At 49.0% G+C, this 14830-nt stretch overlaps 1 protein-coding gene across 7 annotated transcripts in view; it reads left to right on the top strand.

Annotated features, from left to right (window-relative positions):
• Nucleotides 1-14830, top strand: part of ZDHHC14 (zDHHC palmitoyltransferase 14) — a 294720-nt gene that overhangs the window by 241975 nt on the left and 37915 nt on the right. For 4 of the 7 annotated variants that reach the window (XM_035297030.3, XM_035297033.3, XM_035297031.3 and 1 more), the window contains exons 4-5: nucleotides 3440-3577; nucleotides 7952-8000. In XM_035297030.3, coding sequence (XP_035152921.1) covers nucleotides 3440-3577; nucleotides 7952-8000 — 187 coding nt within the window. The remainder of the gene's footprint in view (nucleotides 1-3439; nucleotides 3578-7951; nucleotides 8001-14830) is intronic. The other 3 variants (XM_035297036.3, XM_078370360.1, XM_035297035.3) reach the window with 2 other exon arrangements.

Below are 14830 nucleotides of genomic sequence, written 5' to 3' on the forward strand. Positions count from 1 at the left end.
AAAACAAATGTGAGGCGGACTTAGTCCATTTTGTGCTACTACAACAGAATACCACAGACTGGGTAATTTCTAAAGAGCAGAGATTTGTTCCTTACAATTCTGGAAGCTGGGAAGTTCACGGGCGAGGGGCCTGTGTCTGGCGAGGCTCTTCTTGCTGTGTCCTCCTGTGGCAGAAGACGGGAGGGCAGGAGAGTGTGGGAGGCGGAGAGGATCCTTCCTTTATGAGGAACCCACTCCCACAGAAGCAACGTTAGCCCTAAACCACTCACAAGAGCAGAGCCCTCCTGTCCTAATCCCCTCTTCAAGGCCCCCCCTCTCAACATTGTTGCACTGGAGACTAAGTTTCCAGCACATGAACTTTGGGGTACACAGTCAGACCGTAGCATCTGATTTCAGATAAAGCCAGAGCAGTGCTGATAGCACTCGTTCATGGGTGGGATGTGGGGGTGAGAGAAAGGGCAGGGTCAGGAATGATGCCTGGGGTTCTGAGTCGAGCAACTGGTCAGATAGAGAGTCTGAAGAGGCACGTGTTTGGGGCGGGAGGACGGGATGTCCTCTCCAGGACAAGTGGAGTTTAGGGCCAGTCCGGCCATTGAGCAGGAGTCTGTTGCTGAAGGCAAGAGGTGGACATTCTGGAGGCATCAATGTACAGTTGGCATTTGGACCTTCAGATGAAAAGGATTGCCAACCAGAGAGAGAAAGAGAGTCCATAGAAAAGGACCCTGGGTACTACCGATCACTGGATGTTGGGCAGAGAGGAGCGCACAGAAAGGGAGGTGGGGAAGGCACGCAGGCTTGGGGTGCAAGAGTGTGTGGTGGGCATTAGGCTGGTGAGACCATTGGCCTGAGGACTCTGATGCCTCCTGACTCCCCATAGGCACCCACCAAGCTTCTCAGACTCATTACCACCATAAACGCAACAAACACAATGGAGGGCATGGAAAACATTCACTACAATCATTTCTCAGTGAGCCTAGATTTTTAGTGGGATTCTTGCCACTAAAATCCCAGAAAAAGTATTCAGCACAAGTTTCTAGAAAGAAACTGCTTTTAGCTCAGGGTATTGGAGAGCCAGGAGTACATACCCATCTCTAAAACGGCACTGGTTTCCCCAGAGGCTCCCAGGCTCCATGAGCAACTGTCCCGTCCGCTTCATCTGTCGCTTTCACTTCTGTAGTTACGCTGCCTCTGTCGGGAAAGCACAGCGTCACCGCTTAGCTGCTATTAAACTTTCTAAGCTGAAAATGCGACTGGCTGCTATGGTAGAAATGGCCTGGAGAGTTTTGTGTGCTGCAAGACCTTTGTGCCTGGGGAGGGGGGGGTGTCCCTGGTGTCAAGAAGCTCAAACCCACCACACATGGGATTTAGAGATCAGCTTTCCTGGAGTGAACTGGAGTTTACAACCCAGCATGTGCTTTTATGCCCCTGGCTTTCACTCTCATGCCCATTTTCTATAGTCATACATTGAGAAGAAAAGTGATTTCTCAAAATGACAGCCTCAAAGTCTTAGGGAATTCTGGCTGATGCAGATTTTTTTCTCTGTGTGCACTTCGTCTGATAGACCTCCCGGTGGACAGACTGTGTAGATCAGTAACTTGGGGAAATGAGGTGTGTTTGTTGTTAATATTTAAACACTGAATTTTTTTCAAAGCTGTTTTAGGTTCACAGCAAAATTGAGAGGCAGGTCCACAGAGTTTCCGTCCACCCCTCCCCTCCACAGGCACAGCCTCCCCCCATGAGCAGCATCTCCCATCAGAGTGGATACATTTGTTAGGATTGATGAACGTGCATTGATGCATCATTATCATCCAACATCCACAGTTTATTAGGGTTCGCTCCAGGCGTGGTAAATCTGTGGCTTTGGGCAAACATATGATTGCATGTTTCTGTCATTCTAGTATCACACAGACTATTTCCACAGCCCCAGGTATTCTCTGTGATACACCTGTGCAGCCCTCCCCAGGCCCAGGGAGGTTGTTTTTATGCAGGGTTAGCTTCTCTAGCCATGAGGGGCCGCAACACATGTTATCGTGTAGCTCACATGGGTACGCTCATACAAGTTATTCTCACTGAGTGTCAGCATCTTACAGGCCATCAGCTTATCACCGTGCCGGGGAGCTCTGAAATCTCTCCTCAAGTCCTCTGCTCAGATTGGCTGTTTCTTGTCACTGCCACTGGCAGACAGCAATGATTCTCTTGCAGTCCCTGTGCCACCACTATCATTCAGGTGCTCTCATGCCCTTTTCAAGAAAACAAGCTTGCATTTGACCAAAAACACAAGATGACCGATTTATGATACATGACCAGAAAGTCATGAAACTGACGACCTTGCCTAACTTTATGTTTTATTTATATGGCCACACCTCCTATAGCACTCCCGGTATGTGTTCAGGCACACAGAGGTAGATAAAATATGAAAGCTGGATACAAGTTCATCTTAGAAAATAGCCCAAAGAGAAAGCTAAGTCGTATGCCCAGCAGTGCCCTCCCCGGCGGCCACAGGCTGTCTTGTATAAGCGGGTGTGTTAGAATGGTGTTCTCAATAGAAGATCAGCTGATCAGTAAAGAGAAGCCCTTTGCCATTACTTGCAAGGGAAAGAACAAATCAGTGCATTACAGACTTTGCGTGCAGATGTCCAGGTGAGAGGCCTTGGGTCTGCACTTAGAGTACCATGGGTAAACGTGTACTGATGCCTGAATCGGACTCTCTCATTTACAAAGCGCCAGAGGCAGCACATGCAGTGGGAAGACAGAGCAGCTCTGAAAGGCCTGACCTCAAGTTCTAGTTCCACTGCTTCTAAGCTGAATGGCCCCGTGCAGGCAGCCTCCCATCTCTCTAAGCCTCAGTTTGCCCATCTGTAAAATAGGGCAACACCATCATTTTCTTCATAGGAATGTTTTGAGGCTAAATGTTTTAATAAATGTGATTGATATCTGCTGAACAGTTGTAACTGAGAGCAAAGGATTGTCCCTCTGTCCTGTCCCAGGCCCCTTGTGGCCTCCCTTTATGGCCATTTACTATGCAAAGCAGGTCACTTGATTGACATCCAGCCCCAGCCCAGGACTTACCATCAGGTGATGATGGTTTCCTCTTAAGCGAAGGTTGTTCAGTGAATGCAAAGAGGTTTCTTTTACGAAAGAGGGAAATCTTTACTTTCCAAAAGAAATGGGAATTTTCCCTATTTCTTTAACTTGCCATTCGAGAAGAATGCATATGCTTTGTTTTTTCTCAAAACAGTTACATTCTGTTGAAAGAATGATGATGTCCTTGAACTGTCTTGATGTGAAGCATTTCTCTGAGTGGTTAATTTGGAAATATGCAGAATAATGTCATTGTGATATATCATCAGAGTACTGGGTGGGAGGGGCGGGGCTCCTGCAAGTAAAAAGACATTTTATTAATTGATTTCCACTTTTTTTTTTCTGCCTCTCATTTCAGAACGGTTTGATCACCACTGTCCCTGGGTAGGCAACTGTGTGGGGAAAAGAAACTACAGATTTTTTTATATGTTTATTTTATCTCTGTCTTTTCTGACAGTCTTTATATTTGCATTCGTTCTCACCCACGTCATTCTTCGTAAGTATGCTGGCGGAATCAGATTACGTATGTAACCATTTGCCTGACTTTGGTTTTCTGGTTTATTTTGGTTTAATATTTTGATCACTTCGGGCTCTCTCTTTCCCTTTCTTTCTCCCTTGCCCCTCCTCACTTCTGGCCTGCCTCGCTTTCATTTCGCACCTTCCTCCATCCCCATCATCCCCCACTTCCCACCCCATCTTTCACAGCACCTTCCAGGGGTCACACCTGGGCCAGGCTGCGCTCTCACCAACAGTACCTTCTCCTTGATACGCACGTCCCTATTCCAACATCAGTGACCTCACTTTTTCTCCTGCTAAGGGGTCCCCTGGAAGACTCATCCCCACATTTGCATTAAGGACCATGTGCGGCAGTGATGACATTCAACAGTAGAGTTCCCTTCCTTCCTGTGCTATCTCCTTATCCATGAACAGTCACCAGCCACCCTCCCTAGAAAAGACGTCTGGGGAGAAAGACAAGGTTTTCTCGCACAAATACCTATATATGTTAAAACCATACATTGGACAACATGGTGAAGTATCTGCTAGAACATGGACTAACTACCCCTGGTATATAAAGGAAGCAACTTTTATTACAAATCAGATTTGAAAATAAATGATTTTAGTACATATTTGCCTAAGCAAATGGCATCTTTTCATTCCCCATTCCGAGGGTTGTGAGTTTGAATTTCTTTCGTCTCTTGGTCCCTTTCCTACAATAGAAAGTGACGAGAAGGAAGTTAATTTGCATTGAGCTATAAATTGAGGCCTTTAAACTTCCATTACAGTACCAATAGCAGCATTAAGCACTAGCCTTGCCTCTTGTCTGCCTTCCGGAAGTATAACACCTCATTAGCAAGTCCATAGCTTCTTTCTGGAATGTTCCGTAAGTATCTGAACCGAGGCTCCACTTTCTTCCCAGGCCGCAGTGCTCAGACCACAAATGGCGTGGACTCAAGCTCATATTAAGAGCGTATCTTCCTCCCTTCTCTTCTGGTGGAGTTCATATTGGGGGTGGGGAAAGTGGGGGTAGGGAATGTTTTGCATTCATGCTTTTTGAATATTCGTCAAATTGGGCTGTTACATGGACCATCCCAAATTTCCATAGGTACTTTCAACCCTACTTCCCATTCTTTCTGACTATAAGCTTTCATCCAAATGTGACACGAATATGTAACATGTGCTTGAGAGCCACAACTTGGTGAGCTTACAGGAGGACAGTGGGCACCCGCCTTTTCCACGCCAGCTGGGCAGGATGCAGACGGGGCACCCTCTCTATTTTCAGAGTCCTCCGAATGGCAAAAATGTGGCTAGGGTCCCATTTGTTCATTAATAGACAAAAGAAGCAGAGAGAATGAGTAGAGGATCATAGGGAAGAAATACAGACCGATCCTCCAGCACACATGTGGCACCGAAAAGCACTGTTTCGACATTATTATGATGATTATTGTTACTTTGAGATGGAGTGCCACTCTATTGCCCAGGCTGGAGTGCAATGGCAGGATCTCAGCTCATTGCAGCCTCCACCTCCTGGGTTCAAGGATTCTCCTTCCTTGAGTAGCTGGGATTACAGACGTGGGCCACCACCCTGGCTAATTTTTGTATTTTTAGTAGAGGTGGGGTTCACCATCTTGGCCAGGCTGGTCTTGAACTCCTGACCTCAGGTGATCTGCCTGCCTCAGCCTCCCAAAGTGCTGGGATTACAGGCATGAGCCATCTTGCCTGGCCTAGATGTAGATTTTTATATCACCTTTAACAACTTCTAGATGCTTTCGTGTATATTATGGGATGGTATTTATTTCCTTGCCCCTGCATTGTGGATATCAAGGGCCAGTTTCACATGCTTAGTCATATACATAAACTCAAGGAACACACACACACACATGCTCATAAACTCACAGTGACTCTCTCACACACACTCACACATACCCTTACATACCCATACTCACACATGCTAATCATACTCATGCATACCAGTACTCACATACACTCAGATGCTGTCATGCTCGCTCTCTCACACCATTGTACACTCACATGCTCTCACAATCACATGCTGTCATGCTCACTCCCACTGTTGCACACTCATGCTCTCACACACATACACTCGCTGACACACACATGCTCAGACATGCTGTCGTGCTCATTCACACACAATGGTGCACATTCACATACGCTGTAATGCTCACTCATACTGTTGCACACACATACAGGCTGTTGTGCTCATACACTGTTGCACATTCACTCCCACACATGCTGTCGTGCTCACTCGCACCCACTGTTGCAGTCATACACATGCTGTTGGGCTCATCCATACTCACAGCAGCACATTCACACGCTGTCATGCTCACTCACACTTGCACACTCACATGCTCTCACACACGCTGTTGCACTCGCTGACATATGCTCACACACATGCTGCCATGCTCACTTGCACTCATACCATTGCACACACATGCTCATGCTCAAATTCACATGCTGTCATGGTCACTCACACTGTTGCACACTCATGCTCGCTCACGCTATCATGCTCACTCACACTCACTGTTGCACACTGCACACTTGCATGGTCTCACAGTCGCACTTGGTGACACACCATTGCACACTCACATACATGCTGTCATGCTCACTCACTGTTGCACACATGCTCTCAATCAGTTGCACTTGCTGACACCATTGCACACACATACTAACATGCTGTCATGCTCACACACCGTTGCACACTCACATGCTCTCACACATTCACACACGGTGACATTGGCACCTGCCACCACACTCAGGTTGTAATGTGCATTTAACTTTCAGCTTCTCTAAGGTTTCACTCACCCTGGCTCCACCAAACTGGATTTTACTTAGTCTATGTTTAAGTATTGTTAATCTCTTCTTCTACACAAAAATATTAAGAATTTACCTGCCTATAAGTTACTGTAATGTTCTGGGCAAAAGCAAATAAAGTTTTTCCTTTTCTCTTGTTTGACACTCCCTCCTTAATGACCCCTATGACACAACCCCACCACCCTATGTGGCTGGGCATGTGATGCTTCAGGAAGGGCACAGGGTTTACATGGCTCCTGTTACCCACTAAGCCTCAGAAGACATTGGCACAGGCAGAAGGGAGAGCTGTCATCTGGGTCTCACTCCTGGGTCTGGGCTATTAGGGGAAGGACTGGACTTCCTTCTGTGGCCTCCAAGATTCCTGGGAAGGCAACGTATGGATTTCCTTGGAGAGGAAGGAGAGTTTAGGCAAGCCGCACAATTTGGGTGCAGTAGAGAAAGAGAAATCATTTCTTTTGGTTCCTCATCTGCCTCAAGGCTGCATTTGCTCCACGTGGCTGTGCAGGCGCTTGCCACTGTGCCCTTTGGGTCTGGCAGAGATGGAGGAGGAAGGCTTAAGCACCGTCCCTCCTGATTAGCGTTCCATGCAGCTCCTCTCCACAGCCCTTCCCACCCACTGTGTCCCACAGCTCGGACACATGGGCCATGGGCACAGAGGGAAAGGGACCTTGGGAAAAATAGGGAGCCAAGCCACTCTTCACCCTCCCAGGTGGTCTCCCATAGTGGGACACATGGGGACACCGTGACCACTCACCCCCTGCCACCAAGTCCCACTGTGCACCCGTGCCTGTGGTCAGATGCCACAGGGACACCATAGCACCCGTCTATTGTGTCATTTCCTTGCTGCCTGAGGGCCGGATTAAGTCCCCTGAGGCTCAGTGGCTTCCCACAGCACAGAAGGACCTGGCACTGCTACCCTGAGATGGGATTGTTAAGACTTCCGCTGTATTTTTATTTTTAAAAGTATGATGTGAATGCATAGAATAAAAACTGCTCTCTGTCAGATGCCTCTTTATTCAAGCCCCTGAAGAAATGTCTTCCTGCATAAGGCAGCTCACGTTAAAATGTCTAAAACCCAAAAGAAGTCTAGTAAATTTCAGCTTTATGACTGTTTACTCTGGGTGCAGAAAAAGAAGTCTTTCATATGCTGTAGCCTAGTTTATAGAACTTCCAGGGTCAAAAGTTAACAAATTTGGGGAAAACAGAAGAGAAAAGATAGCATACAGTATTCTGTTTTCCTATTAAAATGAGAAAAACAAAGGAGTAATCAGAACTATAATTTATGGGAAAGTGCACAGACATCCATCTGCTTTTATTGAAAAATACCCTGCAGATGTTGGGCCTAATTATGAATCCTCCATTTTCTTGGTGAAAAACTTTAGTGGAGCCTCAGTCTCTGATCAGTAAACTGGGTGTCATAGCACTTGCAAAATATAATGATTTAATTGATCTTTAGCCACCTATTACTTTTATGTAGATGAGAGAGCGTTCAGCATGAAGGCTGTTTATGTCTGAATACTAAATGTTGGTTTCATTCCCACAGGTTCACAGCAGACAGGATTCCTAAATGCCCTTAAGGACAGTCCTGCAAGATATCCTTTGTGGTGGTTCTGTTTTCACGATGCTAACGTGTTGAGTATCTGGCTGACCTACGTGCTCACCCCCTCATCTTCTGGCCTTGCTTCTCGTGTATCTTATTCCAGAGAACTCCCCCGTATGCACTGGCAGGAGTAGTAGCTTTGGAATACTTCCATCCCTGAGTGACTCAGCCTGTTGAAATCCAAGTGCTCTTTATTTAGCTAGGAAGCCAAGCATGAATTCTTGCCACCTCCAGAAATCAGCATGGATTTGTGTTCCGTCAGGTCAGTTTGGGGAGAAGTAGGGCTGTGGGCTGAACCTGATCTCATTTTGATCGCCAGGTTGTCCACACAGAACATTTAGGGACGCCCACGTGGGGGTTGTGCCCTGGTACGCAGTCATCAGGTGCGAATCCCCAGACCCCCGTGTATCCATTCTGTTGGGGTTACAGTTTGCTGTTTGGATCACCATATTATTTCCAGGAACGGAAACACCCTTTTATAACCCTGGATAGATTAAAGAGGGTCAATCTCAAGTCATTTGGAGGACTGAGGATGGCTTCCCAACCTCCCAAGCATAGCATTTTGAATCTTGAAAGAAAAACATGCACCCATGAAGTGCTTGAATGAGATCTCATCCTTCCCGGGGGCCATAGGCTTTATACGGAGTGGCGTGGCATCAGCCCATGGGACCCCCTGACCTGGCTTGTCAGGGACTCAGTTCTCTTTCTTCCTCATATAATCAGGTAGACTGGACTTGAACTCCTCATTACTCGCTAGAGTAATTTTTATCTTGAGGTAGGAAATTCTTCGTTTTGGTTTGTTTTGTTTGAGACCAAGTCTCACTCCATCACCCACCTAGACTGCAGTACTGTGGCGCAATCTCAGCTCACTACAGTCACAGCCTCCCAAGTAGCTGGGATTACAAGTGTGCGCCACCATGCCTGGCTAATTTTTGTATTTTTCGTAGAGATGGGGTTTCACCATGTTGGCCAGGCTGGTCTCAAACTCCTGACCTCAAGCGATCTGCCTGCCTCAGCCTCCCAAAGTGCTGGGATTACAGGCGTGAGCCACCATGCCCAGCGAGGTAGGGAATTCCTAAAAAATGAAGAAATTTAATATGATATGTGTATCATGTTCTTCTTAAAGTCAGCCTGCCATGTTCTGTGTGTTTGAGAGGGGGAAGGTATTTAGATAGATCAGAAAACAAATGTGCTCCTATAAATGTATATGTGTCTCCATAATAGATGATATCTCTTTTTCCAGTACCTCTGTTTATGGGCAGCATAGGATGTTGGCTACAGGTCCGATTCTGTAGTCAACTAATACTTTTTAAACTCAGATTTGTACTGTGGAATGGGACTGGGACATGTGGAAGATGTACAAAGGGGACTTGGAGAATGAATTCAACAGATAGGTCCTGTCTTCTATTAATGATGTGGGAAGAAGTTGACTGGGAGGAAAAGTGGCCCAGGCAATGAATGAAACCGTCAGTACTTGTGCTATTTGTCACAGGTCCAGTGAGAAATGTCCTCCTCCATTCCTCTCCCAACTCCACCAGGGACAACATTCCCCCACTGTCACCTCTCTGTGCCCTTCTATTTTCAGGGAACATTGTTTCCACAAAGCTCGTAGCCACACAGCCTCTTCCTTCCTAAAGAAAAGGCTTGCCTACATCTCAAAAGGGACAGGTTGTGTCGTGAAAGCATGCTGGTCACATTCAGTTTTATAAATCTGCCCCAGAACTGGCATTGGGGTCCAGGCTGCCAGCTGGAAGGTTTTCTGAAGCCTCACATATGTGGCAGCTTCAGCCACCTCCCCTCAATTCTGCCCTAGCACCTGTGCCTCCCTGAGCTCCTGTGCGTGTGCAAGGAGGCCTGGTGCACATTTCAGACAAATGTCCGTGACAGGAGTGCCTCTCAGCTGGGAGGGGGAAGTGCTTCGTCGCTGCTGAGAAAGGCTGACCTTGAAGCCTGGCCATTCCAGATGCTTTGTGTCCGGGCTGCTGGCGACCTGCTGCTCCATGTGTGTCCCCTTCAGGTGGAGGCGGAGGGGCTGTGTGTGGAATGGCCTTGTTGTTGCTGCCTGGTCTGTATCAGAGCTCCCGACACACCTCCCAAGTCGTGCATCTTATCCTATCCAGATCCCAGAAGGACTCTCATTAGAGACCAAGAAGGCAGTCGTGAACTGGGGTCAAATCTTTCAATGCCTGCTCCATTGCAATTAATGATGAGGTCCGGTGTCATTTCTTAACCTTTTTGTGTCTCAGTTTTTTGACCCGCAGTAGTCAACCACTGTGTACTTGACAATGATATTCTGACAAAGTCAGTTATTCAAGAAATACAGGAGAGACTCAGCTCCAAAGCACGGCTTGCAGGCATAGCCAGAAGGATTCCAAAGAGACTCTGCCGGAACCTTCTTTGAGAGCACCCGTCTGCGCGGTGCATGCTGCGGCTGGGCTGACAGTCTGCAGAACCAGGAAAACAGTATCCCCCGAAGGGCACAGACCAGGGCTGCTGTTAGGAAGGAAGCCTGGCAGTAGCGCGCTGGCCACGCCGGGAGCCCACGGCAGGAAGTGGGGCGGGGAGGGAAGGGAAGAGGAAAGATGCTTCTATTTACTCAGACCAGAGCAAACTTCATTTTCCCCTAAAAATCATTCTCAAATGGAGGTAAATAGTGTTCCCTATTGGCTCAGTTTTTGAAAATGCATAGAAGTCTCAGCTGCTGCCTTTCCAAATAGTGTTTCTGCATCTGGGTGCTGACTCTGCCCACAGCCCTCTGCTGCCGCCCCCCACCCCCCAGCAGGAGTTCCCAGCACCTCCTCCATGCTCGGGGCTGGGCAGCCACCGCCTGCTGACTGCTCGCAGGTCCCTGAGCACCCAGATGCCGCCGCACCGGACAGCCAGGACGTATCCCTGAAGGCAACACACATCCCTCATCACACACTCAGTGGGTTCCAGTCCAGTGGGCTTGGTTTTCTCTGCTCCGGGTCCCGTGAGGCTGCGGTTGTGGTGTCGCCCAGCCGGAGTTGTACCCAGAGGCTCTGGGGTGAGCCCTCTTCAGGCGTGCTCAGATTGTTGACTAGGTTCATGAAGTGTGGGGCTGAGGGCCCCACTACCTTGTAGGTTATAGGCGGGCTATTCTCAGTCTAGAGGCCTCCACCGTCCCTGCCCCAGGCCCCTCCGTCCTCAAAGCCAGGCGCTGGGTGGAGCCCCTCCCACGCTCTGCGCCCCTCCTGTTGCTCCTTCACCCCGCTTCTCTACCTCAGCCCGGAAACCTCTCTGCTTCCAGAGATTGGCCCGCAATCATATTTGAGGCTAATCTCCCAGCTCATCTCATGGTCGATAACCCTCATCACAACTGCATACTCCCTGTGTCGTGCTGGGTACAGTATTCAGAGGTGCCAGGGAAAAGACTGGGGACATCTCCAGGGAGGCCGCCGTTCTGCCCACCCCAGGCCGTCAGACAGGAGGTACCCCAAGAAGCAGGCACTGGAGTGCAGGTGGATTGGAGAGGCATTCCATCTAAGCCCATCCGTGAAGCTCACTGCAGGCCAGGTCACTTGATGGATTTGAACACACGCGTGCACGTGCGCACACACACAATGCTGTCTATCCTTAGATATGTGTGTGTATTTTTAAGCCCTCATATATACATGTGTATATAGCTACAGATGCACACACACATATATATAAGGATGTATATGTGTGTGTTGTTCACACGCACACCTGTATCTGTATGTCTGTCAATAGGTAGAGATGCACATAGACATGTCCTCCCCAGAGTTCAGGCTGGAAATGCTTATGGGATGCCTGGAAGGCCCTTGCTGCCCCACGTCACTCGTCGGGAGGCTGCTCATCCTCGCACAGCTCCTACTTATTCGCTCCCCACTTGGTCTTATGGCACCTCCATGGACCCAGGGTTTTCTGATGGGCTCCTGCCTGCGAAAAGGAGACTTAACTCTAAACCCAGAATATCTCAGGGCAACCAACAAAAAGACCCTGACAAGACCCCATTCCTCTGGGAGAAGAGCCGGGGCCAGAAGCTGGTCTGGGAAGAGCCAGCGACGCCTCCGTTCCCAGTTCAGGAGAAGTGAGCAGTGCCGGTAGCGCCCCAGCCTGGGGCTCCTTCGTCCTTTTTGGAAGCAGGAGTGAATTTCAAGAACATTAGACGCACACCCACATTGCAAAGCAAGGTGCTGGGTGCTTTAACATGCAAAGCATATCAACATTTCTTTTGTGTGCCACTGACACCCCTCCCCTCGTCAACGTTGCAATTGCCTAAAGCTTCTCTGTTCAGACGGGGGACTATCTGTTTGGAATATGTGCTTTGGAGGAGTTCCTTCTCCAGTGAGTCTGTTAAGACATATTGCACGGATGATTTATCCGAAGTTTGTGTTCCAGAAGGATAAGCATACTTTGGGTGCTGTGGGCTTGACGTGTCTTTCTGAAAAAGCATTAGTTCTGGTTAATAGAGAACCATATGCTGAGTAGGGCTGGATCCCATCAGCACGCCTATTGGTATTTTTGGTGCCTGCCTTTCCTCTGGACACCTGTGACTTGGAGGTGGCATAGGGATGCCAGCGGGAGCTTACACAGTGAGGCCCTGTAGCTCCTGAGGAAGAGTGTGGGAATCTCAGCAGCCACTCAGGGGTCTGGCCCTCAGATCACAGTGACTGGGGGTGCTAGCAAGGAAGATGGGTCCTGCTTGTCAGAGAAATGCTAAACTCAGGACCTCCCAGCCCCTTCCACTGCCGAGATCCTGAGAGCCTGAGAGTATCTGTTGGGGTGGTTGGTTTATGATGGATGAGTTTGATCTGGGGCATGCTCATTAAAGCTGTCCTTTGATTCATGGCAGAGCTGCCCACAATTCATCCTCTCTAGACCTGTACTCCATCCAGAGCAAGAATCTAAAAGTCCCTAGTTCTTAAAACAGAAGGAAGTTTCCCAGCTGAATTGCCTGAGCACAGGACTGGCATCTAGTGGAAGCTCTGACCTCTGCAGTGTTTTCTCGGGCAAGACACTAACTTGTATTTCCACATTTTCGGTGACCTCATATCTAATCTGACCGTGCAATAAAAATATTTCGATGAGAACTAAGGGCACAGGCAAAGGTTTCTCACGACGGATTTATAAAATATCCAACTAAAAAGTGTCACAGAGGAAGTGAGGGAGATTAGAAACAAAAATGGCTAATAGACCACCCTCCAAGACGCCTGAACAGAAATATCAGTGTAATGATGGAAACATTGATCAACTGAAAGCTCTTTATCGGGCCCACGTAAAACCCAGCAGAACTTTAGGAGAAAGGAATTGAGCAGTTTCTACTGTAAGCCCAGACTGGGTGGTATCTAGTGCCAGGGTGTGGCCAGCCCGGGAGGAGAGGGAGGTGGAGGCAGGGGAGTAAGGGAGGCCCTAGATGGCTGTGGACAGAATGGCTCATTTTCACATGCTCAGCAGGCCCCTTCCCAGTCTGCACTGTCAGCCCTGCTGGGGGGGGGGGGTGGGGAGGTGAGAGATAGCACAGGGTGCCTGCTGCTGGGATGCAGCCTTGGAGGGTGCACTTCTGGGTTAGAGTCCATAGTTGGCCCTCCCCCCCCACTCCTCCTCCTCCCTTCCCACCTCCCATTGCCTGCACCAAACTACATTTTCTCCCTTTCTTCTTTGCATCTGAGAAGCAGAGGCAGTGGGGAGGGGGTTCTCAGGGCCTGCGGCAGTGGGGTGGCTGCCTCATATCATGGACAAGAGCCCCCTGCCCTTCTCCAGGGACAGAGATGAATGGAGAGACTTCTCAAAAATAAAAGATAAAAAAAGGGGGGGAGCTGGGCACTCTGTCTACACAGCCAGGCATGTTCAAACAAAGGAGATCCACTCAGCAACTATTTCCTGTATAATCATTTTACTCAACAGCCACCATGGGGGCAAAACCTGCCAGGTGGGGTCTGGAAGGGTGAGGGCGGGGAGAAGGAGCAAGTGCACAAACGCACAGGCTCGCCCTCTTCTGTCGCCAGCTGCTGCTGCACAGAGCTGGGTTCTCGCTAGGATTCCTTATGCAGAATAAGGCTTGGATGCCAGGAAAAAGACACAGCCCGGCCTTGAGGTGGGGCATCCTGCATGGACATCAGGACAGGCAGTGTCAGGGATCTCTTCTCAGGGCTGTGGGAGATGGGTGGGTTCTAGTGGGGGACATGGAGGGAAAGGTCCCAGGCAGTGCCCACAGCCAGGACAGGGCCCGGAGGATGGTACCAGAGGCTATCAGGAAGGAACAGCTCATCTGCAGGGCCACAGCTGGCATCCTAGCATTGTGCTCACTCCACATTGGGCAGGGTGCCCACCAGGTCTGCGCATCAAAAGGAGGCAGGACTCCCCATGAACATGTGGTCTGCCCTGCATCGTGTGAGCACATCGGTGCACTTACACACCCAAGCGTGTGACAGAAAACCGGAGGGGCTGTGACAGCTAAACCCCAATGGGGTGGGGGCAGGAGTGACAGCATTGAAGACTAAGGAGGTGGGGTCCCTTCATCCCCTACATGCTGGTAGGTGAATGACATCATCAGAGCTGGATTGTGATGCTTGTTTTAAAGAACACTTATCTTTATTTTATTTATTTATTTTTGAGATGGAGTCTCACTCTTGTCGCCCAGGCTGGAGTACAGTGGCGATATCTCGGCTCACTGCAACCTCCACCTCCCAGGCCCAAGCTATTCTCCCACCTCTATTTCCCAAGTAACTGGGAGCTCACAACCACACCTGGCTAATTTTTTGTATTTTTAATACAGTTGGAGTTTCACCATGTTGGCCAGGCTGGCCTGACGTCAAGTGATCCGTCTGCCCTGGCCTCCCA

This window comes from Callithrix jacchus, chromosome 4 (genome assembly GCF_049354715.1).
Source record: "Callithrix jacchus isolate 240 chromosome 4, calJac240_pri, whole genome shotgun sequence".
NCBI classification, from domain to species: Eukaryota; Metazoa; Chordata; class Mammalia; order Primates; family Cebidae; genus Callithrix; species Callithrix jacchus.